We start from the raw sequence: 27,982 nt of genomic DNA, 5'->3' as shown, positions 1-27,982 counted from the left end.
TATTTTGCTTAACTAGTCTAACATATAAAGCCTCCTACACTACCCGCCGTTTCAGCGCCCTCGCGGTTTCAAATTCATCCAGCCCCAGGATCTGCCTTGCTGTCCACTGAAGTTGTACTTTCTATCTCGCTGGTATATATCTGGGCGTTCGTTTTTCTGTACGTTGTGTGTTCGGGTTACAGTGGATGACGCCTGGGCCACCCTTCTGCATGGGCCCTCTGTTGCAGTCATGGTGAGCGCATGCGCGCACGTTCAGCTCGAAAAGAGGATGGGCCGCAACGACCGTGGGCTGCAGGGCGTGCGGTCAAAACCTAGCCCCCAATCCCCTTCCGTCTCAAGCCCCGCACCCCACGCCCCGCTCCATCTCCTCCCATGCACTCCGCCGCCGCCATGGCCCTCTCCTCCTCCCCTTGGTTTCTCTTCTCTTGGCAAAAGGACGGAGGGCGTTCAACTCGGCACGGCGAGCCATGGGTGACACCTTCCTTCCTCTCCAAAGCAAGGGAAGGGAAGGGAAGGAGAGGGGAGGCCCCAGATCGAGGAGCAGAGCGATGCCCAGATCCGCAGCGGCACCTGCACCGGCGCGTCGTCGTCCAAGTGGTCCTCGAGGAAGGCCATGGATGGATGGAACGATCGATGGATGGGGGCGGAACCCTAGCCCCACACCCACCCATGGATGATGACGGCGGTGGCCTTCTCTTGGTCGGGTGGGGAGCGAAGCTTGCGGTGGCCCTCGACGCCCGCGACGGGCTGCAGCACCTAGACTTCAAAGGTACGCACGCACGCCCTCCATCCTCCTACCCTCTTCTTCTTCTTCTTCTGGATGACCCCCGCGGTTGGATTGGTTTCTGCAGGCAGGCCATCACAATGGAAATGGAAGGATGAGCACCATGGCGGGCGTGCAGGTTCAGGCCATCACCATGGCCCCTTATGTCGTCCTACACTATACTTTCCTGAAGCATGCATATGAAACAAATCTCTCGAATACTACTACATAAATTTCTTTTTTGTGCAGCAACTAGATTTTCGGGCACTAAAATTATTGTTTTTTGCAGGCACGGTTTACACAAACACGTCCTGTTTCAATGGCTCAAACTGTTGGTCCTCCCATGGCAATGTTCCCTGCTGGTGTTCATGGAGTTAGTCAGCAACTTTTTTATGGTCAGCAAACTTCAACTTTATTAACCCACTACACGAGAGCAGAGTTAACTTTTCCTGATGCATCCAGACCTTGTCAGCTAGCTAAAGTTGATTTTCATTTCTTGATTTTTCTTTACATGATGTGTGTAGATCTGAGAAAGAAGAGAAGAAGAATCCTGAGGAAGATTTTGGTGAAGAACAAGGTGGATTATCTCTCTCTCTTTCTAACAAAGTCACGTTTGTTCCTCATTTTGATGTTATGATTTATTTTATTTTGCTTATATTCCAGTTACCTATTTTCTATATAGAATGCATCTTTTCTAAGAAAGATAGAGAGAGAGAGAATTGGGGGATAGTGGCATTAGGACTTAAATTCTTTGCCTCCAGGAAAAAAAATGATTCCTAAATGCCTCCCTTTTTGTTATCTCACTTTTTTTAAGTTTGGTAGATATCACATAATCGTGGCCGCAACTAATATCCAAAAATTTTAGTGTCAGTACACTAAGATTTATCTTATTTTGGTATCACGAACTATCTATGCTCAACATGGTGTTGAGGTGTATATAGCTGATGTGGTGTCTACGGGTATTCTCACGCCCGCCTCTTTCCCCTCTCTATATGAACCTTTTCATCAGCTTCAAAATGTTTCAAGAAAGTTCACACATATCGATGGTTCATTTATTATGACTTTGCAAGTGTCGAGGTGTATATAGCTGCTGTGGTGTCTGCAGGTATTCTCACGTCCGCCTCTTTCCCCTTTCTATATGAACCCTTTCATCAGCTTCAAAATGTTTCAAGAAAATTCACACATATCAATGGTTCATTATTATGACTTTGCAAGTTCACAAAATAATCAATCATTGATGAGTGTGATTTTTTTAACATTTGGAAGCATGAGGAAACTTGTAACAGAAAAATAGAGCAGATGAAGCTGCTTTTTAGCCTCTCGTTCTTGTCGTTTTGGTGCAGATGGCAAATCAAATGATGTCTCTTCACAAAACATTGAAGATAAATAGTGCGCTCTGGCATGTACATGTAAGATTCGTTTTGAATTTTCTGAAGCTTCAAACGCACACTTAAAAAGGGAGCACATGTGTTTGGTATTAAAAGAAAATGTCCAGGCTGTAGAGGTTTTACTGGGTAAATGTAGGTGGAATAGGGAATGACTGTAATGCATGCACTACAAAAGATGGGTTCTTACGACTGTCCAAGAGGGACATTTGCACCAACAAATAAGTTGTACGACTCAGTTTTCTCTCCAGTAAAATCAACCTGTTATGCAGAAGTGACACCCTGTGAATTTTTTTCATTGAATCATATGAAGGTGGTTACAATTAGATATACTCCCTCCGTGCACTTTTATAAGACGTTTCAGACAACTGACATGAACTGTTTTGGGTGATGTCTGAATTGGCTACAATGTCTTATAAGTGAACTGAGCGAGTACCTTTTCCCTATCTTGGTAAAGGTGCCAGGAAAGTTGTTCTGTATGAAATATACCTTTCTCACTGGTTAATTTCTATTCTAGGTGGTATGCATAATCATGATTTTCTGTGCAGACTTGTTTCACCGCAACCCCCACAAAAGGAGCAGCCTGGTGAGGAGGGAAAGCATCACCAATACATATATTCCTCGTGATCTTCACTATGCGTGAAATGACCTTCTAATTACTGAATCAGTGCTGATTGTTCTATCATAGACCGGACATGCTGAATAATGGTAGTATGCGTGTGATCTATCTACTCTTTTTTCCCTTCTTCAGTTTAAGAATTTCTTTTTCTCTTCAAGTTCTCACGGTTTTGTCTCTTTTAAAACCTCAAACAGAGAACATATTGTTTGGTGCTACCAATATATGTGTTGGCTACAGAGCCATAGAAATAATGATTGATGGTCAAATCCATCTTTGCATTTAAAGGAATCAGATTACCCAGATCATCCATTCATGGCATCTTCTTGCGTTCATGGAAGATTTGGTACTCTTTTGCCCTTTCTCTGCAATACTTAGCTACTATCTGCAGCTTTTGTATCAACCAAAGGATTGAGTTAAACTCTCCTTTGTCATAGTCCGAGTGTTTCACAGTTTAGTGGTAACTGACTTTTGATGTTAATTGATAATCAGATAGTAATATACTGATGCAAATAGGATGATAGTAATATACTGATGTAAATAGGACTCTTTCAGAAAGTCACTCCATATAGTTGGATTTGAGGTTTCTCTAATGATTGGTGTTACACAAAGATCATCTTGCTTCGATGGCAAAATTGATGGAGAGTTTTATTGACCCATCTTGTATTTTTGGCCATGGTTATGTCGGGTGATATATACTATTTGCATAAACAAAACCTCATTGAAAGTGTTGTTCGGTCACTTTTAGGCTTTCCGCTTTTTTGATTTTATCATATACAACACTTTCAGAGCAGGAGATACACGAACTCCCTGATATTTCATTTATTTCTTCCTTCAGCAAGTGGATGGCTATTTTTACTGCTTCAGGTTTAGGTTGACATATACTCTTTGTTGGTATATACCATTTTTGCTTATCTCTTGCCTATTTTGCATGATAAGCAAGCCCTGCACTTCTATTTACTATTAAGTGCCAACTGAATTTCTAATAATGTCGTTTCAGGGATGATACAATCCAACTGTTATCTTTGGTGTGTTTTTGGATGGACTAATCTGAAGATGCTGGCTAGCTTGCACTGCCATCATATTGTCTAGAAGCAAGGGCAAGGATTATAGGGATAATAAAGGTACAATGCTCCCAATATATTTTTTTTGGCGAAGTTTTGGTGCTTGCATAAGAAAGTAACACCAGCATTATACCTACTGCTCTTTGTTCCAGGAAATTCACCATCCGGAGGAAATGCCAACTAATATTTTTTGGTACTATTTCTGTTACCGAGGTAAAATTACTACTACTTTTTGCAAGCTTTTTTTGTTGCGTGTTATCCTTTCTTAATCTTCTATTTGTTCAAATTTACATACCCGAGCTTGTAATCCTTACTACCCAATGAATCTCACCATTTTATCATTTTCCTAAAAATTTATACTCGCATAGTTCCGTTTTTCATATGGGTGATCTTCTGTTACCCTGATTTGGTGCGCATATAGCATGGGACATTATAGGCTTATTTTATTTTCTCTTCGTTCATGCACTAATGCTTAAATCTTTTGGTTATGCCCTTATTATTTAGTCTAGAGCTATGCAATGACAACCATGACTTTAGTGTTCAGGTGAGTGCCATTTATAGACTAAAGAACCCTTGACATCTTATCTAAATTCTTTAAGGCTAGATATTAGGTATCACAATTAAGTACCTTATACCAGTACCTTAATTAGCCTCTTCTGACTATTGAGTGTGAACTGTTGTAGTAGGACTCCGACTTTCAAAGTTATTAGGCATGTTGACATGTATTTATTTTAGTTTGTACAGTTTTGTGTTAAGGTACAACTATTGTGTTAAGGTACAATTTTATTTCGGATTTCTATTGTGTTGAACATAACTGGTTCAGGATTATGTTAAGGTACAGTTTTATTTCGGAGACACCCAACAAAGATTTTGTGAGTAGGTGTCCTACTACAACAGTACCTTAACATGCCTTAACACAAAACTGTACAAAACTGTACAAACTAAAATAAAAGTGTACCATGTATACAGTTTTGTGTTGGGTGTCTCCCGCTTTCGGTACACGATGGTATAGCTTCATAATCCTGAACCAGTTATGTTCAACACAGTGAACATGAATGTACTTCTAACACTTTCTTTGGCGTTCTTTTCTGGTAGCCTACCTTAGCAGATTCTTCAGTACTGAATTCGGACCCGTGGAGGAAGCAATAGTAATTACCTTTTCTAGGAGTACTGAACTCGGACCTGTGGATGGGATTCCTAGAGTCAGTGTCAGATCATCAGTCTCCAAGATCACCACTTACCGCCAGCATGCTCCTTATAACACTGACAGTCCACATGGTGATGCATCAGTGAGAGCAATGTCCAGAGCCAGCATGATGATGAGTGCAGCAGAAGCAATGGCGAAAGCCTGCCGGATGGTGAATCCACCTCAAATGGTAGTTTACTTTATGTGATTACTGTGAGCATACTGAAGTATGATTTGATCTGAGTCATCTGCAGCAAAGCCTGATTTGATTGTGTCTGGACCTCCTGAAAAAATCGAACGAGGACCATTACAGAAGCCTGATTTGGTCGAGTCCGCACCTACAAAGAAACTTGATTTGATTGAGTCCAGTACTCAACCTGGGCCTGCAGAGGAGCTTCATTTGGTTGAGTCCAGACCTTCTAGGAATTCTCAACTGATTGAGCCTGGACCTGCAAGGAAGCTTGATTTTAATCAACCCTGACCAACAACATGCTTTGTTGATCATCCTGTTGAAAGGCCAGTAGTTACTCCAATCAGCTACGAGAATGATAATGAGATTCTGTTTCCACTCACAGTGGGTCGCGGATACAAGCAAGGGTGGCGCCATATGCCGATTCCACAGCTCCGAGCTGCAGCGGGAGCTGCTGGGCCGCCTGAGATGCAGATGGAGGCGCAGCTCCTCCGATCTGCTGGGTCGCTGAGATGCAGATGGAGCCGGAGCACCTCCGAGCTGCAGCAGGAGCCGCTCCGCTGCCAAGCTGTAGTGTGATCCACCGCGAAGATGGAGCCCAAGGTGTTCTCACTTCAGTACAGTGGGGAGAGGAACATGACGCATACCTTGAACTGGTCGATGGAACCAAGACCAGCAGTCATGCTAGACACGTGGTCAGCGCTGCGCGTCGTGGTGGCAGTTGGTGAAGCAATTATTGGCTGTGTTTTTGTCTCTCAGCACTTGGCATGGTTGTATTCTTTATCTTTGAGGTCACGTGCACACACAAATAGAAATCCAATTCAACAGTAACAGATAATATTCTACTGCCGGCTCAAAATTATTACTAATGAGATATTTCTTCTGAAAAACACCAAGTGGTTAGTACATTGTAACATAATCCATTTGGATAGAGGCATCTACTAACCATTATATCCAATTTAATTTATTTTTTGATTTCAAACAAGAGTCAAACAAGCCATTACGTTAGCCCACACAGATTAAATTATCTTGACCGCTAATTTTAGATATTAAGGGTTCAGATTTAAAGGTGTAAACGTTACATACAAAATAGACTTAGGTAGAAACAATATAGGACGTCACGTACAAAAGTATGTTCCAACCGAAGCCAAACGTTATGGATAGGAGAAGCAATCAGATCAAATCAGATTGACACGGAAAGGGTGTTATAGAAAAAAAATTGACACGGAAAGTATAGGTAATTTGGAACGAGTAGATAATACGACTCCAACATGCTCTAGCGTACCGGCATAGGATGCCTATTATGAGTTAGACAAGGCCAAATACATGAATATTTCCTGATTGACCGTGCATGCATACCTAGGGTTCTGTCTTCTCGAAGCAACAAGCCAAGGACCATGACGTGACCGTGATTCGCGCGATCTCGCCGATGCACGGACGTGGAGCCTGCTGCCGGCATAACAATGATCGAAGAAGTACGTGATTGTGCACTGCCGGCATGAGGAGGAATATGAATAGCTACTGGCTGGATCGATGTTTATGAATCGTAGAAGATAACCTAAACAGTGGCTGTGGCGGCGACGGCTACGACGGCCGCATAGGCGACGGCCGATGGCGCATGTCACGGGACAGGTACGCAATGGCCTGGCAGAGTTGTCGCTGAGTCAATGGTTGTGGCGGCGCAGTCAAGTTGAGTCAAGGAGCTTCGGGCGATCACAACACAAACACACACGTACGCATGCGTCTTCATGTGAACAGGTCAGTCTTGATTGATCTCTCTCTTGCTAGGCACGTACAGTAATTGATTCATCATGGGTAGCAGCTACAATATGGGAACATACCATCTTGGATACATATACATCATTTATGCATGCGTTTATGAGACATTGTTTTTTGCCCGAGTATATGCATTTATGTTAATTTTGTAGATGGAATATGCATGGCATTTTTTTATACAAGATGGGATATGCATGATGCATGTGTGCGAGAGAGCACTTTGTTGTGAAATAACTACATATTTCCTACGTAGATGACCGATGTGTTGGCTATTTTTTATATGATTTGGTTGATTAAGAATCAAAGGTTGTATAGTGTATGGTTACAATTTTTTATATCTATCTAAAGGCTACACATTGATATTAAAAAATGTCTACCAAATGAAATTCTCATATTGTGCGTTTATATTTATATGATACTATTTTCTAGCATATTTTGTTTTCTCTGGGCGTCCAAACTGCAACTTTTATGTATGGTCCACTAAATATTTTGCCTACTTTCTGCAAGATGTTCTAGAGAAATTTCCTCTTTTCTAACTAACAATGAATTTTAATATATAATAGGTCAATGAGGTCAATGTACGAATTATTCATGCTTGTCTTTTATATTTATATGATATTTTCTAGCATATTTTGTTTTCTCTGGACTGTCCAAACTGTAAATTTTTATATGTGGTCCACCAAATATTTTGCCTACTTTCTGCAAGATGTTCTAGCGAATTTTCCTCTTTCTAACTAACAATGAATTTTAATATATAATAGGTCAGTGTACGAATTATTCATGTTTTGCTTTTATATTTATATGATATTTTCTAGCATATTTTGTCTTCTCTGGACTGTCCAAACTGTAAATTTTTATATGTGGTCCACCAAATATTTTACCTATTTTTGCAAGATGTTATAGCGAATTTTCCTCTTTCTAACTAACAATGAATTTCAATATATAATAGGTCAATGACGAATTATAATGACGTGGCAAGCTAGATCTTTCAATCGTTGACATGAGGTATTTCTTCAGAAGACAAACAAGGGATGACGTTCGTCCACATATGCTAACAATATATATTCTGTTGATTTTGATCAAAATGACTCAGATTAAAAGATGAAAACATTACACGCAACAGTAAGCACGTACATAAAAAATAACATGACATGTATGAACGATTCTCATCTTTTTCTCTAATAAAAGTTGGAAACGATTCTCATCCTAGAATAAGCAAAATCAATCACGTAACTATACATTCAATAAGGAAACCGATCGAGCTGTCCGGTTACCTATGTATAGTTTCGCACTATGAACGCAGATACTATTGATACTAAACTGCATGCTTAGAACACTATTATTGTATCTGACATTGTATACACGTAACAGTACTCCCCCTTCCGAACAATATATTGTTTCCATCTGAAAGTTGATCTAAATTAATACAATTCATATTACATTGTCATCTAATCTACTTACTCCCTACTAACATCGTTTCTAATTGGGTTCTTGAGCCATCTACATCTACTTACTCCCTACTAACATCGTTTCTAACTGGGTTCTTGCGCCATTGGCGCAACCGGGTCATCTAGTTCAACAAAAGTTCCAGGTGCTGGCAAGCCTGTGTAAGCTTGTTGATGGGTTCAGACACTCTCAGAAGTGAGAAATCCCCACACCAAATCATCGCGCCGAAAGTTTCTGGCAGCTCTCTTTTTCTTCCAGAAATTACACTTAAGGACCATGCATGTTACTGCAGTACTAAGGTATATAAACTTGGTAAAAATCTTTGTGCAAGTGAATACGAAGTGGAGCGTCACTCTTGCCATCGTTTTCGCGAACTTTATGTCGATAGAGAATATCCAAGCAGCCCCAGAATTTTCAGCGCGCGCTGGAACGGAAAAAAGACAAGCTACCAGCGGTCCGTACATGCGTGGGCTCGTGGTATATCCTGCGATCCTGGACTCTAGCGAGGACTCCCGCGTCGACGGCTTTCTACTGTGGCATCATGCACGAAAGCACGCGGACTGTGTCGTGTTGGCGTGAACTACCGCTGCTGGTCATACACCTGTAACGTTGCGGGGTTTGGACAATGGGTGTGGTTGGCCTGCAGGCCACGGGCGCCGGTGAAGACTGACGGTGGCGCACGCACGGTGTGGTCCGTGGATAAGGATGCGGATGCGCGCAGCCATTGGCATCCCGAGACTCCAGAACGGGACACGAACCCGCCATCCTTTTGGCGTACAGCACATGCACAACGAGGCAGTAGTTTTGGCTCGTGACCCGCATAGATTTCACAATAGTTTTGTACGTGTTCATCATCTATTCTTCAATCTGGCCAGTACCAGTAATGGCAAGAGCGAACGATCACGCGACGAGAACCACGACGGGGCTCCTCACAGCATGGACTCCGTCGCTCCACGTGTACGAGCCTGCCAGATATTTCCTCTTCGGACGCCGACTTCTCTTCTCCGTCGCTGCGATCTTTATCGTGAAGGTCTTCTTCTCCCCGGCGCGTGCGAAGGCGAGGCTCGTCGGCGAGACCTTCACGGAGAAGCCCATGGGCTCGACCACGGCGACGCTGTAATGCGCCCCGTGCTCGCCGACGTTGGTCACCGTCCGGCGCACGGTGGCGGACCCGTTGAGGCCGTGGATGGCGACGGAAGGGTAGTTGAGCTCGTGCGGACGCGGCGGGGTCGCCGGGCACGGGAACGAGCGGTCGAGCTGCGCGCCGCCGCTGGCGCAGGCGTAGAGGAGGTAGTCCTGGAAGGACGCGTCGTACACGAGGCCCGGGTCCAGCGCGTGCCTGGGCCTGATGTGGCCCGAGCCATAGTCCATGGGCCCCGCCACCGTTCCGTCCGCGTTCATTATTGGGCCGCTTTCCGCGTTGTTAGCTGTTGCTGTAAGAACGACACACACACAGCTCCCAAGTTGCATTCTCAATCAAAGAAAAGAAAAGCAGAACCCGGCCCAATACAAATGGCGTTGCGTATTCGTGAAAAAAAAATCAGACATTACCGGTGGTCATGATGGCTGATCGGATTGCGGCGGCGCTCCAGTCGGGGTGGGCAGACTTGAGGAGGACGGCGGTGGCGGAGACATGCGGGCACGACATTGATGTCCCCGAGATGATGTTGTACTTCACCACGCGATTGTCGCCGTCGAGCTTTGTGGGCGACGACGCCTCGCTCCACGCCGCCAGGATGTTCAGGCCCGGCGCCGTAACGTCAGGCTGCACGCACACATCGCATGCAGTTAGCACAGCACAGATAGATAACACCATGCTAGTAACCAATAACATATCCGTCTGGAGAAGATGCAAATACAAATGCATGCCGTTTGCGCACGGGAGTACGTACCTTGAGAATGCTGGGCTCGAGGACGTTGGGGCCACGCGACGAGAACTGCGCCATCACCGGCGACGGCTTCACGTCCACGACTGTCCTCGAGCGCTCCAGGTAAGCGGTTGGGTTCGCGCTGGAGTTAATGTACTTGAGGATGGTGTTCACGTCGGCCATGGACACTGCCGTTCCGGGGAGCACGTGCGCGTCGACGGGGACCTCGCTGCCGTACAATGGCGGGTTGCCGAGCACAATCGCCGCGCCGCCCGCCCGCTTCACCTCCAGGCCTTTGCCCACCCTCAGGCCGCTCCCCCTCAAGCACACCACGATTTTGCCTCGCACCTTCTGCGGCGAGAGCGAATTCGGCAGGCATTGGCTGCGTCCAAATACCAAATTTGAACCTTGTTCAATTAGTTTGTGTGATTGTTAGCACTAATGCTGTATATTTTTAAAGAGATTTCATTCAGTACAGTTGGATTGTTAATTACTTGGTAACGTTGGCGGGAGTGCCAGGAACCACGGCCTGTGCTGCATAAACCATTGGATACGTCCTGTTCGGCGGCAGTTGATATGGTGTTACCGTTTGTCCCTGGTAATAAAGTACGGTAAATCACGCGTCAGTCCAGCTTACAAGAGAACAAGATAGTGTACTACGTTACGTGACATGCAAATTCCTTAGGCGCTTACCATGATCACCATGCCATTGCCAAGCGTGATCGGGGAGTTGAAAGAGCGGTCGATGCTGCTGGCGCCGACCGTGAGTATCCACGGTGCAAGGTTCGACACGGTGGCCGGCGCGGGGCCAGAGTTCCCACCGCTGCACACGACGACCACGCCGCGCCTGGCGGCGTGCAGCGCGCCGACGGCGATGCCGTCGTCCGGTAGCCGGGGCGGCTTCCCGGAGGACCCGATGGAGACGCTCATCACGTCGACGCCGTCGCCGACCGCGTCGTCCATGGCCGCGAGCATGTCGGCGTCGAAGCATGTGTTCTCGATGTTGGGGTTGGGCCCCGGGATGGGCCAGCACACCTTGTAGATGGCGAGGCGGGCGAGCGGCGCGCCGCCCGAGGCCGTGCCGGCCGCGAACCCGCCGAGCGCCGCCACGCCCGGCACAGTGCGGCCCGCGACGGTGGACGCGGTGTGGGTGCCGTGGCCGTCGTGGTCGCGCGGCGAGCGGTACGCGTTGGTGGCGTTCAGCCTGCCGTGGTGGGCCTCGTACGCCTTGAGGTAGTACCGCGCGCCGATGACCTTCCTGTGTACGTACGTATGATTATAACTGTATCTCAAAAAAAAGGTGCACGTACGTATGGACAAGCACAGTGTCAGTGACGCAAATCGAGGTTAACAATTATCGGATTTGGCCTATGCTTACAGCATGTGATTAAACAAGTTTGCATGATATCACGACGGTTTTTCTGCAACTCTCGAGGGAGTAACATCTGACACTGTCAGACTGACAGGGATCTCGTTTTACACGGACTGCGAGGAAGGCGTCACGGGGTTCTACCTAATCTGCCGCCGCAGCTGCATCAGAGAGAAAACTACTCTACCGCAGTTTGTACGTTTGCTAGTGCTAAGAGCATCTCCAGCCGTTCGGCCCACACGGCGTCGAAAAAGAGCGGCCTGTTGGTGAGCCGGCGGTATACTCGACGCCGGGCGGTTGGGCACCCAGCCGTCGCCCCCAGGCGCCGATATCGGCCCAGTATTCGGTTTAATTGTGTCCAAAAACGGTAATCTGCGTGAATCGGCCCATATTCGGCGCGGTTCGGCGTGATTTTTCATATACAAATACACATAGTTCGGCATGGTTCGGCGTGTTTCATCACATAAAGCAAATAGTTCAACAAATAGTTCAATACAAATTATATAGTTTAACAAATAAAAACTCAAGTTTCATCACACGTCATTCCCGCGTCGCCCCGGCCTCGCCCTTGAGCCTCTATAGGTTCTCCACCAGATCGTGTTGCAATTCTTGATGCACCTGTGGGTCTCGAATCTCCTGACGCATATTGAGTTAGTCAGTCCAGGTTGCCGGTAGCTGGTGATCAACTTGGGCAAAAGGACCCTGCCTGTAATATGGTTCAGTGTCAAACACTGGCTCTTCCTGCTCGCTCTCAATGATCATGTTGTGCAAGATGACACACTAAGTCATGATCTCCCACATTTGATCTTTCGACCAGGTCTGAGCAGGGAACCGGACAACGGCAAATCGAGATTGGAGCACACCAAATGCCCGCTCGACATCCTTCCTGCAAGCCTCCTAAACCTTCGCAAAGAAGGCGTTCTTGCCTCCCGGCACAGGGTTTGAGATGGTCTTCACAAATGTCGACCATCTCGGATAGATGCCATCAGCTAGATAGTACCCCTTGTTGTAGTGCCACCCATTGACCTCAAAGTTCACCGGAGGAGAATGACCTTCAACAAGCTTGGCAAAGACAGGGGAGCACTGCAGGACGTTGAAGTCATTGTGAGTTCCTGGCATCCCAAAGAAAGAGTGCCAAATCCAGAGGTCCTGTATGGCCACTGCCTCAAGTACCACACTGCAACCGCCTTTGGCGCCTTTGTACAATCCCTGCCAAGCAAATGGACAGTTCTTACATTTCCAATGCATGCAGTCGATGCTTCCAAGCATCCCAGGAAATCCTCTTGCTGCATTCTGTGCTAGGATCTGAGCAGTGTCTTCTGCATTGGGTGTTCGCAAGTATTGCGGTCCAAACACTGCCACCACTGCCCTGCAGAACTTGTAGAAACACTCAATGGTGGTGGACTCGGCCATGCGCCCATAGTCGTCGAGTGCATCACTGGGAGCTCCGTATGCAAGCATCCCCACAGCTATCGTGCACTTCTGGATTGAGGTGAATCCAAGTGTGCCGGTGCAATCCATCTTGCACTTGAAGTAGCTTTCGAACTCTCGGATGGAATTCACAATCCCGAGGAAAACCTTTCGGCTCATCCGATAATGGCGCCGAAATGTTTTCTCACCGTGCAATGGAGCGTCGATGAAGTCGTCCGAGTAGAGCATGCAGTAGCCTTCCAGACAATGCTGGTTCTTTGCTATCACCCGCCCAGGCGCCGAGCCACCTCGCTGCGGCTTTTCACTGCTCGCGAGCAGGCCGACGAGGGCGGCGAGCACCATGAGATGCTCCTGCTCCTGGACGTCGGCTTCAGCTTCCTCCTCCAGCAATGCCGCGAGCGCCTCCTCGTCTTCGGAGTCCAACACCGGGCCGGGCAAATAACTGAACACCTTGCGGGCGAGGTGGGCGCAAACCCGCCGGTGTACAGGCCCTGCGCAGCCGAAACGCCGGAAAAGTTGCCCGGACGGCGGCGGAGGCTGCCTCGGCGAAACCTCTTCTTTTTTCCTGCGGGGATTGATCTATCTAGCTGCGGTGGGTGGTGGACGGCGCCGGAATCGGCAGGGTGGCGGCCAAGCGCAGGGGGGAGGGGGGTCGGAGGCGAATCTGGACGGGTGGCTTGACTTTTCGCCTGACAATGTGGCCCCAAGAGCGCTTTCCCCTTGCGCCGGAGCCCCCGAGCGCCCCCAGTGCACCGAGTTCGGCCTGCGATCGCCGGGCGCAAAAACAGGCCGAGTCGGCGGAATTCGGCATCCTGGGGGCGCGACTGGGGCATTTTTTCGGCACCGACGCGGAAAAAACACCTGGGGAGGCCTGTTGGGTGATGGGGAACGTTGCAGAAAATTAAAATTTTTCCTACGGTTTCACCAAGATCCATCTATGAGTTCATCTAAGCAACGAGTCAAGGGAGAGAGTTTGCATCTACATACCACTTGTAGATCGTGTGCGGAAGCTTGCAAGGTGATGATGTAGTCGTACTCGACGTGATTCGAATCACCGATGACCAAGTGCTGAACGGACAGCACCTCCGCGTTCAACACACGTACGGGACGGGAGACGTCTCCTCCTTCTTGATCCAGCAAGGGGAAGGAGAGGTTAAGGAAGACAGCTCCACCGGCAGCACGACGGCGTGGTGATGGTGGAGAGGCAGTACTCCGACAGGGCTTCGCCAAGCACACGACGGAGGAGGAGAGGTGTTGGGAGGGGAGGGCTGCGCCTTGGAGGGTGGTGCGGCTGCCCTCCCCTCACCCCTCTATTTATAGGGGGAAGGGAGAAGGGGGCCGGCCCCCTAGAACCCATCTATGGGGGGTGCGGCGGCCTAGGGGAGAGGGGAGAGGGTGGCTTGCCCCCCAAGCCAAGGGGGCCGCCCCCTCTAGGGTTCCCCCTCAACCCTAGGCGCATGGGCCCAAGGGAGGGGGGTGCGGCCAGCCCACCAGGGGCTGGCTCCCTGCTCCACGCAGCCCATGTGGCCCCCCGGGAGGGGTGGCCCCTCCCGGTGGACCCCCGGAACCCTTCCGGTGGCCCCGGTACAATACCGGTATGACCCCGAAACTTCCCGGTGTCCGTTTGACAACTTCCCATATATAAATCTTTACCTCCGGACCCTTCCGGATCTCCTCGTGACGTCCAGGATCCCATCCGGGACTCCGAACAACATTCGGTAGTCACATACTAGTCTTCCTAATAACCCTAGCGTCACCGAACCTTAAGTGTGTAGACCCTACGGGTTCGGGAGACATGCAGACATGACCGAGATGCTCTCAGTCAATAACCAACAGCGGGATTTGGATACCCATGATGGCTCCCACATGCTCCTCGATGTTGTCATCGGATGAACCACGATGTCGAGGATTCGATCAAACCCTGTATGCAATTCCCTTTGTCAATCGGTACGTTACTTGCCCGAGACTCGATCGTCGGTATCCCAATACCTTGTTCAGTCTCGTTACCGGCAAGTCACTTTACTCGTACCGTAATGCATGATCCCGTGTCCAACACCTTGGTCACATTGAGCTCATTATGATGATGCATTACCGAGTGGGCCCAGAGATACCTCTCCGTCATACGGAGTGACAAATCCCAGTCTCGATCCGTGTCAACCCAACAGATACTTTCGGAGATACCTGTAATGCACCTTTATAGTCACCCAGTTATGTTGTGACGTTTGATACACCCAAGGCACTCTTACGGTATCCGGGAGTTACACGATCTCATGGTCGAAGGAAGAGATACTTGACACTGGCAAAGCTCTAGCAAAACGAACTACACGATCTTTTATGCTATGCTTAGGATTGGGTCTTGTCCATCACATCATTCTCCTAATGATGTGATCCCGTTATCAACGACATCCAATGTCCATAGTCAGGAAACCATGACTATCTGTTGATCACAACGAGCTAGTCAACTAGAGGCTCACCAGGGACATATTGTGGTCTAAGTATTCACACGTGTATTACGATTTCCGGATAATACAGTTATAGCATGAATAAAAGACATTTATCATGAACATTGAAATATAATAATACTTTTATTATTGCCTCTAGGGCATATTTCCAACAGTCTCCCACTTGCACTAGAGTCACCAATCTAGTTACATTGTGATGAATCAAACACCCATAGAATTCTGGTGTTGATCATGTTTTGCACGCGAGAGAGGTTTAGTCAGCGGATCTGCGACATTCAGATCCGTGTGCACTTTGCAAATCTCTATGTCTCCATCTTGAACATTTTCACGGATGGAGTTGAAACGATGCTTGATGTGCCTGGTCTTCTTGTGAAACCTGGGCTCCTTGGCGAGGGCAATAGCTCCAGTGTTGTCACAGAAGAGTTTGATCGGCCCCGACGCATTGGGTATGACTCCTAGGTCGGTGATGAACTCCTTCACCCAAATCGCTTCATGCGCTGCCTCCGAGGCTGCCATGTACTCCGCTTCACACGTAGATCCCGCCACGACGCTCTGCTTGCAGCTGCACCAGCTTACTGCTCCACCATTCAACATATACACGTATCCGGTTTGTGACTTAGAGTCATCCAGATCTGAGTCGAAGCTAGCGTCGATGTAACCCTTTACGACGAGCTCTTTGTCTCCTCCATAAACGAGAAACATGTCCTTCGTCCTTTTCAGGTACTTCAGGATATTCTTGACCGCTGTCCAGTGTTCCTTGCCGGGATTACTTTGGTATCTTGCTACCAAACTTACGGCAAGGTTTACATCGGGTCTGGTACACAGCATGGCATACATAATAGATCCTATGGCTGAAGCATAGGGGATGACACTCATCTCTTCTTTATCTTTTGCCGTGGTCGGTGACTGAGCCGAGCTCAATCTCACACCTTGTAACACAGGCAAGAACCCCTTCTTGGACTGATCCATTTTGAACCTCTTCAAAATCTTATCAAGGTATGTGCTTTGTGAAAGACCTATGAGGCGTCTCGATCTATCTCTATAGATCTTGATGCCTAATATATAAGCAGCTTCTCCAAGGTCCTTCATTGAAAAACACTTATTCAAGTAGGCCTTAATGCTGTCCAGAAATTCTATATTATTTCCCATCAAGAGTATGTCATCTACATATAATATGAGAAATGCTACAGAGCTCCCACTCACTTTCTTGTAAACGCAGGCTTCTCCATAAGTCTGCATAAACCCAAACGCTTTGATCATCTCATCAAAGCGAATGTTCCAACTCCGAGATGCTTGCACCAGTCCATAAATGGATCGCTGGAGCTTGCATACTTTGTTAGCGTTCCGAGGATCGACAAAACCTTCCGGCTGCATCATATACAGCTCTTCCTTAAGATGTCCGTTAAGGAATGCCGTTTTGACGTCCATTTGCCATATCTCATAATCATAGTATGCGGCAATTGCTAACATGATTCGGACGGACTTTAGCTTCGCTACGGGAGAGAATGTCTCGTCGTAGTCAATCCCTTGAACCTGTCGATAACCCTTAGCAACAAGTCGAGCTTTATAGATGGTGACATTACCATCCGCGTCTGTCTTCTTCTTAAAGATCCATTTGTTTTCTATCGCTCGCCGATCATCGGGCAAGTCTGTCAAAGTCCATACTTTGTTTTCATACATGGATTCTATCTCGGATTTCATGGCTTCAAGCCATTTGTTGGAATCCGGGCCCGCCATCGCTTCTTCATAGTTCGAAGGTTCATTGTTGTCTAACAACATGATTTCCAGGACAGGGTTGCCGTACCACTCTGGTGCGGAACGTGTCCTTGTGGACCTACGAAGTTCAGCAGTAACTTGATCCGAAGTACCTTGATCATCATCATTGTTTTCCTCTTCAGTTGGTGTGGGCATCACAGGAACGGTTTCCTGCACTGCGCCACTTTCCCGCTCAAGAGGTAGTACTTCATCGAGTTCTACTTTCCTCCCACTTACTTCTTTCGAGAGAAACTCTTTTTCTAGAAAGCATCCGTTCTTGGCAACAAAGATCTTGCCTTCGGATCTTAAGTAGAAGGTATACCCGACAGTTTCCTTAGGGTATCCTATGAATACGCATTTTTCCGACTTGGGTTCGAGCTTTTCAGGTTGAAGTTTCTTGACATAAGCATCACATCCCCAAACTTTTAGAAACGACAGCTTAGGTTTCTTTCCAAACCATAATTCATACGGTGTCGTCTCAACGGATTTAGACGGTGCCCTATTTAAAGTGAATGTAGCTGTCTCTAGAGCGTATCCCCAAAATGATAGCGGTAAATCGGTAAGAGACATCATAGACCGCACCATATCCAATAGGGTGCGATTACGACGTTCGGACACACCGTTTCGCTGAGGTGTTCCAGGCGGCGTGAGCTGTGAAACGATTCCACATTTCCTTAAGTGTGTACCAAATTCGTGACTTAAGTATTCTCCTCCACGATCTGATCGTAAGAATTTTATCTTTCGGTCACGTTGATTCTCTACCTCATTCTGAAATTCCTTGAACTTTTCAAAGGTCTCAGACTTGTGTTTCATCAAGTAGACATACCCATATCTACTCAAGTCATCTGTGAGAGTGAGAACATAACGATATCCTCCGCGAGCCTCAACGCTCATTGGACCGCACACATCGGTATGTATGATTTCCAACAAGTTGGTTGCTCGCTCCATTGTTCCGGAGAACGGAGTCTTGGTCATTTTGCCCAAAAGGCATGGTTCGCATGTGTCAAACGATTCATAATCAAGAGACTCTAAAAGTCCATCGGCATGGAGCTTCTTCATGCGCTTGACACCAATGTGACCAAGGCGGCAGTGCCACAAGTATGTGGGACTATCGTTATCAACTTTAAATCTTTTGGCATCTACACTATGAACATGTGTAATATTACGCTTGAGATTCATTAAGAATAAACCATTGACCATCGGAGCATGACCATAAAACATATCTCTCATATAAATCGAACAACCATTATTCTCAGACTTAAATGAGTAGCCATCTCGTATTAAACGAGATCCAGATACAATGTTCATGCTCAAACTTGGCACTAAATAACAATTATTAAGGTTCAAAACTAATCCCGTAGGTAAATGTAGAGGCAGCGTGCCGACGGCGATCACATCGACTCTAGAACCATTCCCGACGCGCATCGTCACCTCGTCCTTCGCCAGTCTCCGTTTATTCTGTAGCTCCTGCTGTGAGTTACAAATATGAGCAACGGCACCGGTATCAAATACCCAGGAGTTACTACGAGTACTGGTAAGGTACACATCAATCACATGTATATCAAATATACCTTTGGTTTTGCCGGCCTTCTTATCCGCTAAGTATTTGGGGCAGTTCCGCTTCCAGTGACCCTTCCCCTTGCAATAAAAGCACTCAGTCTCAGGCTTGGGTCCATTCTTTGACTTCTTCCCGGTAACTGGCTTACCAGGCGCGACAACATCTTTGCCGTCCTTCTTAAAGTTCTTCTTACCCTTGCCCTTCTTGAACTTAGTGGTCTTATTGACCATCAACACTTGATGTTCTTTCTTGATTTCAGCCTCTGCTGACTTCAGCATCGAGAACACTTCAGGAATGGTCTTTTCCATCCCCTGCATGTTGTAGTTCATCACAAAGCTCTTGTAGCTTGGTGGGAGCGACTGGAGGATTCTGTCAATGACCGCCTCATCTGGGAGGTTAATTTTCAGCTGGGTCATACGGTTGTGCAACCCAGACATCTTCAGGATGTGCTCACTGACAGAACTGTTTTCCTCCATCTTACAACTGTAGAACTTGTCGGAGACATCATATCTCTCGACCCGGGCATGAGCTTGAAAAACTAGTTTCAGCTCTTCGAACATCTCATATGCTCCGTGGTGCTCAAAACGCTTTTGGAGCCCCGGTTCTAAGCTGTAAAGCATGCCGCACTGAACGAGGGAGTAATCATCAGCGCGAGTTTGCCAAGCATTCATAATGTCTTGGTTCTCTGGGACGGGAGCGTCACCTAGCGGTCCTTCTAGGACATATTGTTTCCTGGCAGCTATGAGGATGATCCTCAGGTTCCGGACCCAGTCCGTATAGTTGCTGCCGTCATCTTTCAGCTTGGTTTTCTCTAGGAACGCGTTGAAGTTCATGTTGACATTAGCGTTGGCCATTGATCTACAAGACATATTTGCAAAGGTTTTAGACTAAGTTCATGATAATAAAGTTCTAATCAAATTATGAACTCCCACTTAGATTAGACATCCCTCTAGTCATCTAAGTGTTACACGATCCGAGTCGACTAGCCCGTGTCCGATCATCACGTGAGACGGACTAGTCATCGTCGGTGAACATTCTCATGTTGATCATATCTTCCATACGACTCGTGTTCGACCTTTCGGTCTCCGTGTTCCGAGGCCATGTCTGCACATGCTAGGCTCGTCAAGTTAACCCTAAGTGTTTTCGCTGTGTAAAACTGTCTTACACCCGTTGTATGTGAACGTAAGAATCCATCACACCCGATCATCACGTGGTGCTTAGAAGTGACGAACTGTAGCAACGGTGCACAGTTAGGGAAGAACACTTCTTGAAATTTTTGTAAGGGATCATCTTATTTACTACCGTCGTCCTAAGTAAACAAGATGCATAAACATAATAAACATCACATGCAATTATATAGTTGTGACATGATATGGCCAATATCATATAGCTCCATTGATCTTCATCTTCGGGGCTCCATGATCATCTTGTCACCGGCTTGACACCATGATCTCCATCATCGTGTCTTCATGAAGTTGTCACGCCAACGACTACTTCTACTTCTATGGCTAACGCGTTTAGCAATAAAGTAAAGTGAGTTACATGGCGTTCTTCAATGACACGCAGGTCATACAAAAAATAAAGACAACTCCTATGGCTCCTGCCGGTTGTCATACTCATCGACATGCAAGTCGTGAATCCTATTACAAAGAACATGATCTCATACATCACAATTCATCATTCATCACAACTTCTGGCCATATCACATCACATGATCAATCGCTGCAAAAACAAGTTAGACGTCCTCTAATTGTTGTTGCATCTTTTACGTGGCTGCAATTGGGTTCTAGCAAGAACGTTTTTTTACCTACGAATCACCACAACGTGATTTTGTCAACTTCTATTTACCCTTCATAAGGGCCCTGTTCATCGATTCCGCTCCAACTAAAGTGGGAGAGACAGACACCCGCCAGCCACCTTATGCAACTAATGCATGTCAGTCGGTGGAACCGGTCTCACGTAAGCGTACGTGTAAGGTTGGTCCGGGCCGCTTCATCCCACAATACCGTTGAGCAAGAAAAGACTAGTAGAGGCAAGTAAGATGACAAAATCCACGCCCACAACAAAATTGTGTTCTACTCGTGCAAAGAGAACTACGCATAGACCTAGCTCATGATGCCACTGTTGGGGAACGTTGCAGAAAATTAAATTTTTTCCTACGGTTTCACCAAGATCCATCTATGAGTTCATCTAAGCAACGAGTCAAGGGAGAGAGTTTGCATCTACATACCACTTGTAGATCGCGTGCGGAAGCTTGCAAGGTGATGATGTAGTCGTACTCGACGTGATTCGAATCACCGATGACCAAGTGCTGAACGGACAGCACCTCCGCGTTCAACACACGTACGGGACGGGAGACGTCTCCTCCTTCTTGATCCAGCAAGGGGAAGGAGAGGTTGAGGAAGACAGCTCCACCGGCAGCACGACGGCGTGGTGATGGTGGAGAGGCAGTACTCCGACAGGGCTTCGCCAAGCACACGACGGAGGAGGAGAGGTGTTGGGGAGGGGAGGGCTGCGCCTTGGAGGGTGGTGCGGCTGCCCTCCCCTCACCCCTCTATTTATAGGGGGAAGGGAGAAGGGGGCCGGCCCCCTAGAACCCATCTAGGGGGGTGCGGCGGCCTAGGGGAGAGGGGAGAGGGTGGCTTGCCCCCCAAGCCAAGGGGGCCGCCCCCTCTAGGGTTCCCCCTCAACCCTAGGCGCATGGGCCCAAGGGAGGGGGGTGCGGCCAGCCCACCAGGGGCTGGCTCTCTGCTCCACGCAGCCCATGTGGCCCCCCGGGAGGGGTGGCCCCTCCCGGTGGACCCCCGGAACCCTTCCGGTGGCCCCGGTACAATACCGGTATGACCCCGAAACTTCCCGGTGTCCGTTTGACAACTTCCCATATATAAATCTTTACCTCCGGACCCTTCCGGATCTCCTCGTGACGTCCAGGATCCCATCCGGGACTCCGAACAACATTCGGTAGTCACATACTAGTCTTCCTAATAACCCTAGCGTCACCGAACCTTAAGTGTGTAGACCCTACGGGTTCGGGAGACATGCAGACATGACCGAGACGCTCTCAGTCAATAACCAACAGCGGGATCTGGATACCCATGATGGCTCCCACATGCTCCTCGATGTTGTCATCGGATGAACCATGATGTCGAGGATTCGATCAAACCCTGTATGCAATTCCCTTTGTCAATCGGTACGTTACTTGCCCGAGACTCGATCGTCGGTATCCCAATACCTTGTTCAGTCTCGTTACCGGCAAGTCACTTTACTCGTACTGTAATGCATGATCCCGTGTCCAACACCTTGGTCACATTGAGCTCATTATGATGATGCATTACCGAGTGGGCCCAGAGATACCTCTCCATCATACGGAGTGACAAATCCCAGTCTCGATCCGTGTCAACCCAACAGATACTTTCGGAGATACCTGTAATGCACCTTTATAGTCACCCAGTTACGTTGTGACGTTTGATACACCCAAGGCACTCTTACGGTATCCGGGAGTTACACGATCTCATGGTCGAAGGAAGAGATACTTGACACTGGCAAAGCTCTAGCAAAACGAACTACACGATCTTTTATGCTATGCTTAGGATTGGGTCTTGTCCATCACATCATTCTCCTAATGATGTGATCCCGTTATCAACGACATCCAATGTCCATAGTCAGGAAACCATGACTATCTGTTGATCACAACGAGCTAGTCAACTAGAGGCTCACCAGGGACATATTGTGGTCTAAGTATTCACACGTGTATTACGATTTCCGGATAATACAGTTATAGCATGAATAAAAGACATTTATCATGAACATTGAAATATAATAATATTTTATTATTGCCTCTAGGGCATATTTCCAACATTGGGGGCGCGGCTGGAGATGCTCTAACAAAGCATCTCGAGCCGCCCCAAGAGGACATATGTCCTTTTTCATCGCCGGTTGTAGAAAAAATAGATCAGTCGTGCCCTAGAGAGCCCAAATTTTGTCGGTTAGGGCCGAAATTGGTGCCGATGAACCCAGATCGAACACAGCGCACTGGGGGGGGGAGGAATTTGGCGCGAAAACAAATTCCTCCCACATGGACCTGCCGAGTCAGCGACTGGGCGACGCCGAGAACCTTCATCGTTCTCATCACCTCGGCTCCCGTGCCGATTTCCAAGGTCTGGAGGCGCAGTGATGGCGAGCCGCCGCGCATCCCGCCCTTTCCCATCGTGTGGTAGCACCGCTCCCGCCCTTCCCTGGCTAGAAAAGTCGTGCCTCTGCCACCGTTCGCCGCACAGTCGCATCGCCGGAACCCCCCTCTCTGGCCTCAATCCCCATCGCTGGAAGCCTCCCCATCTCCCCCCTCCCCGAGATGGCAGAATGATTCCCCGACGACAGATTGGCGGCCAACGGCTGGGCCGCCGGTCGCTGCACGAGTGGGAGGCACGCGTCCTCCACGAGGCGGACTACCCGGCGCTGCCCGACATGCGCGTGCCGGGCGCATAGAGGCTCAGCGTCGGTGGCATCCTCATGCCCCCGCCGCCGAACGCCGCAGCGAGATCGCGAGGATCCAGGCGTCCTTGCCGGAGGAAGCGCGACAGCAGCCGAAGTACGACTCCGACAACCACACTTTGTGGACAACGTACTACCAGCGCCGCCACGCCGACCAGCTCGCATCCACCAACGATGCTCCGGCGCCAAGGGGGTGCCACAACTCCGACAGCCGGCGTCAGTGGTGGGGTGTCCCAGGGCGCACGCTCCACGCTGTCCTCGAGCACATTGAGGGCGGCAACGAGCCGCCGTTGGAGTACCCGGCGCCCTCGTTCTCGCGCCTGAGCGGCATCTCGTGGCTGCTGAGGCGCATGGCAGGGCATCCTCCTCTTTCTCCGGCTCCAGCTCCTCCAGCACGACGTCGCTCGCCGTCGTCAAGCCCGAGCCCCTGGAGACGCCGGAGCGCTGGCGCAGCTGCGGCGATAACCTCGTCATAAAACGAGGGCCGCCGCCAACCTTCACATCCTCCCCGCAACCATCTTCGTCTGGTCAGGCCGAAGACGGAGCCGGTGACACCCGTGGTCGTCAAGCAGGAGCCCGTCGAGATGGCCGCCGACCTCGACACCGGCTGAAGTGGTCCCGGGACGATTACGTGTGGGAGGAGATGGAGCGCCAGTGCGGCGCTCTGGAGGAGATCGCCACGCGGCGCCGCAACCGCGACGAGGGCGGCACCATCGTCCTCCCCATCCGCAGCGGCAATTCGGGGCATGGCTGCAGCAAGGACGACAACGTGCGGGACGACGGTGACGACGACTACTACACCGCCTTCTACCAGCTTCTTGGCATGAAGTAGGCTCGAGGCGGCGTCGGCGGCGTCGGCGTCGTTTTTTATGTTTTTATGTATTTCTTTAAATTTGTACAAATATGAACGAAAACGCCTAAATTTCGTCCAAATCGAGTTATTTTGTTCATATTTGAACCCAATTTGACTTTCAAAAACAGTGCCTGGGACCAACTTGGGACGGTGGTTGGAAATCCGAAGCGTTCCCACGACAAATAAATCGCCGGATTGCCTTCACGCAGCACAATTTGAGTTCCGGGCGCCAAACGGCTGGAGATGCTCTAAGCCATGCAGGTAGAGATTACAAAACAAGCTGTGCACTGCACTGAGTCGAGAAGGCGCCAAGCTGGAGTCTTGCTCCCAAGCTGGCCCACCATCTCGGGTTTTTGTTGGGACGTGCACGGTCTGGTCCCGGTTGAAGCGTGCAGGCACCCACGCCGTAAGATTCTAGTTTGGGTACATCGACATCGTGGACCGGCTAGGTGCGTGTGTGTGGTTGTGGTTCTCCTTTGGTCGTCAGTCGTCACTGTCTTGTCATCTCAATCATAGGTTGATGCCTGCCTTTTGTTTTGTAAGTTGTCTTAGTTCGATATTGTTATGATTTTTAGTTTGACGAAGTGGTCGATCGATATGGTCACACGATGGAAGATGGCAAGACGCCTCGGGATATGACCCCTATTTTCAGCTGCAGCAACACACCCAAAACACTAGCCTGAATAGACCGACTAACCAATGTTCCAGCAAGGCGTCCATGGAATCTCACGGAAAAGCAGGGCCACGAATGCATGATGCGGTGCGCACAAGTATACATATGAATGCGTATTATCTCGTATTAACTACCAAGAGCTGATTATACCCGAATAAACCCACAAGCAGCCGATTTAATTACCTATTGCAGGAGGAGGAATTGAAGGAGTCTCCTCCTTGACACGCCCCCTTCCACCGCGGGGGCACTGGTCCTAGCCCCTCGTCGCTGAAGCTCCTCGACTCCGGCCAGATCCCTGCAGCGTCAAACAATCGCTTCTTGTCATGGCAGTTGAGTTTCATTCCCCCTGTTTTGCCAAAGCAGTTCAGTAGTACTGTATTCAGCAGAGCCTTCTCACCGGAGTCCAGCATGCCTACGATGACATTCTCGCCGGTGTGAGCGCCGGACGGCAGCCAGCCCTTGCTGAGCCCTTCCTCCAAGCCCACAAACTCCCAAGACCTCGTGGTGTGGGGGGACCACCTCCCGTCGCTCCGAAAGGTGGACACTACCTCAGTCCTCTCTGCAGAATACGCCACATGCATGAGCCAAACGCACGCACAAAGACATGCAGCAGTGGTTGGATTAATCATCATCACAGCATTATCATTTATCGTGTTTGGATTTTTGAGAAAATCCCTGGTGTCGCCGTAGACAGTCACTGCCTCAATCCTCTCAAGACAGGGCACTACCTGAAAGCTTCGTGGCTTCATCATCGGAGAGAAGAGCCGCGAAGCCATTCAGGCTGTGCTTGTAGCTGTACAGCAGCGACGCCCGTGCCTCCTCCTCGCTGGTGAACCACAGAGAGAGCGTGTGAATGATTAGCTGCGGCTTGTACACGAAGCCAGAGTGACTCGCTATCAGCAAGCATCACACAGCGAATGTAGAGGACGATCGGTGTATGAGCAGTGCACGGCGGCGCCATGTACCATATGCATATGGATTAATGGACGTGTACGTACCTGCCCTTGACGGAGAGGAGGAGGGCATGGTGATCATCAAGGATCGCCCCCTTCGACTTCGCTGCGGCGTCCTCGCCCAGATACACTATATAGACCTATATATATCCACAACGGCGACATGGAAGTTCATGGAAAAATTAAGCATAACAAGGGAGCTAAACCAAACAGCAGCATCATGAAGGGTAGCACTGCCGGCCATGAACTAATCAAAGTCAAACTATATTAGACCCGTGAGAAATCTGTTGATTAACATCGAAAAATAGAATGATCGATCGAGATGATGACCTGGCCTTGCTTGGTAGAGGCAGAGGCAGTGAAGAAGGAGAAGAGACAGAGGAAGAGGAAGAAGGGAAGTCCGGACATGGGAACTCCTCCTGTCGTCTTCATCGGAACGCGGTACCTCGCTCTGTGTCTCGACGGCTTGGAGGCTGTTTATATATACACTATACAGATTCTGTGGCGAGGCGATGGATAGGGCGAAAGGGACACGGTGGAATAGTTTGACTGTCTCTACCCCCCTCTGAGACGATAATATCTTTTGCTTCTTGTATTTTATTGCTTGTAATTTCCTGCTTTCTTCCCGGTATTCTTTCTTCCCTTTTGGCGAAGGAATCTTTCCGGTATTTGTCCTAGTGTCTAGCTTCAGTTTGAAGCTGTGATGAGTTAATTAACTTGGATATTGTGGTCTGGATTGGATACATAAACTCTGCACCCTTGGCATTTTCACCAACAACAAAAATAGCTAGTCTGGCGCTGATATCGCATCCACCAGTATTTTATTTTCAGAGAAGAATAGTGTCTTTCACCTCATGTCATGAAAAATGCATTTATTTCGTGAATAGGCAATGTTGCGTATCTTTTCATTAATAGGCGAAGAGTTACAGCATGAGATTACAACCGCTCATGAGGCCATGTACACAAGGAGGCAGGGGCGGATCTGGGCCCCAGGCCCCCCGGGCCCAGGCCCGGGGCGTGGCTTTTTTTTTAGTTATTACTAGTAAGTTTGTACGTGCAAATGCACGTCTCGACTAATATTACAAAGATATGTCAGAATTAACAATGCATACAAAGGTATTTTGATCGCATTAAGAAGTACTAAAAATTAAGAAAACACTTTAACATGGCAAGCTATGCACAAAGCCAAAAAAACATAAATATCTCATTATTTCTTAATACATGTAATTAATTCTCGTACAACAACAGAAATTTTGTGTGCAACTTCATTGTCGATGAAGCTAAGTATGGTGCACCGCAAATTGCTTCCTTAGCTGGCAAACATCGTGAATGAGAATAAAAGTCATTATCTTGGGAATTTTCGCTTAGTAGAATGTAAAATCATGAAACAATGAATATTGACCCTGCAAATTGGTTGATTTAGTTCTTCCCCGTACCATGAGTGCATAAAACTAAAAGCAAAAGAATCAAGATTTTGGCAATGTGCTGATACACAATTATTCACTTCTTTAGCATATCTAACAATATGAGGACACCATTTTAAGATTCTCTAGCAATGTGCTAATAAACAATCTAATGACCTACATATGTATGATGTCTCTTATAAGAACAACTGATAAACAAAGTTAGGTAGGGTTCCTTCAATTCATTCGATTTTTCAAGGATACGAATCTTAAGGATCTTTTCCCTATGGAGATGGTTTGATATTTTCCCGAAGGATTCTTTGTACTCCATTTTGGAATGTCTCTCAAAAGAACAATATATCAATCTACTACCACTATAAAAGAAAGAGAGGGGCAGATCCAAACAATCCCACCCATCCATCATCAAGATCTAATGACCCTTAATCATTCTGTGTTTGACGCTACCAACCACGCCCTTAATCGATCGGTAACCACGCACTTAATCGATCGCTAACCAGTCACGCCCTTCGAAAAAAAGAGAGAAACAACTGTACGCACGATCTCTCGCCCCCTCCGCACGACCTCTCGCCCCCTCTTGCTCCTCCCCGCACCGTCCGCCGCCCGTCACTCCTTCGCTGCGGGAGCCGCCCACCGTCGCGCCTTTCGCCGCGGGACAGCCGGCACCGCCGCCGCGGGCGCCGCCGTCCTTCGCTGCGGGAGTCGCCGCAGGTCGCGGCCGA

General features: G+C 48.3%; 1 protein-coding gene and 1 long non-coding RNA gene across 3 annotated transcripts; one reads left to right on the top strand and one right to left on the bottom strand.

Moving 5' to 3' along the window:
* The first annotated feature begins 86 nt into the window (after positions 1-86).
* Positions 87-6,080, top strand: LOC123070713 (uncharacterized). 2 transcript variants are annotated; one of them, XR_006433908.1, is made up of 9 exons: positions 87-769; positions 852-902; positions 1,053-1,158; positions 1,288-1,340; positions 2,697-2,856; positions 2,962-3,110; positions 3,765-3,888; positions 3,981-4,041; positions 4,924-6,080. It is a non-coding gene; the product is annotated as an uncharacterized lncRNA (long non-coding RNA). The 2 variants fall into 2 exon arrangements; XR_006433907.1 differs by lacking the exon at positions 2,962-3,110 and having other exon boundaries at positions 98-769.
* A 2,361-nt stretch (positions 6,081-8,441) lies between these two features.
* On the bottom strand, positions 8,442-26,317 carry LOC123070712 (subtilisin-like protease SBT5.6). Its single transcript, XM_044494005.1, has 10 exons — positions 26,170-26,317; positions 25,885-25,979; positions 25,615-25,712; positions 25,284-25,445; positions 25,070-25,181; positions 10,988-11,552; positions 10,789-10,889; positions 10,319-10,676; positions 9,978-10,191; positions 8,442-9,859 (listed from the first exon to the last, which is right to left on the bottom strand). Exons 1-10 carry the CDS (start codon positions 26,269-26,271, stop codon positions 9,327-9,329), a joined length of 2,340 nt encoding a protein of 779 aa, XP_044349940.1. The 5' UTR covers positions 26,272-26,317; the 3' UTR covers positions 8,442-9,326.
* Positions 26,318-27,982: the final 1,665 nt, after the last annotated feature.

Source organism: Triticum aestivum, chromosome 3B, assembly GCF_018294505.1.
Source record: "Triticum aestivum cultivar Chinese Spring chromosome 3B, IWGSC CS RefSeq v2.1, whole genome shotgun sequence".
Taxonomy (NCBI): Eukaryota; Viridiplantae; Streptophyta; class Magnoliopsida; order Poales; family Poaceae; genus Triticum; species Triticum aestivum.
This window is presented reverse-complemented; position numbering and strand designations above follow the sequence as displayed.

What these genes read in the sequence shown, in the direction of transcription:
- LOC123070712 (XM_044494005.1), bottom strand. Translation starts at nt 26,271, where the DNA reads ATGAAGACGACAGGAGGAGTTCCCATGTCCGGACTTCCCTTCTTCCTC. An exon ending in CTCCTCTCCGTCAAGGGCAG is followed by an intron (nt 25,713 to 25,884) that starts GTACGTACACGT and finishes GTGGTTCACCAG; the next exon opens with CGAGGAGGAGGCACGGGCGT. An exon ending in AATTCCTCCTCCTGCAATAG is followed by an intron (nt 11,553 to 25,069) that starts GTAATTAAATCG and finishes GTACGTACACAG; the next exon opens with GAAGGTCATCGGCGCGCGGT.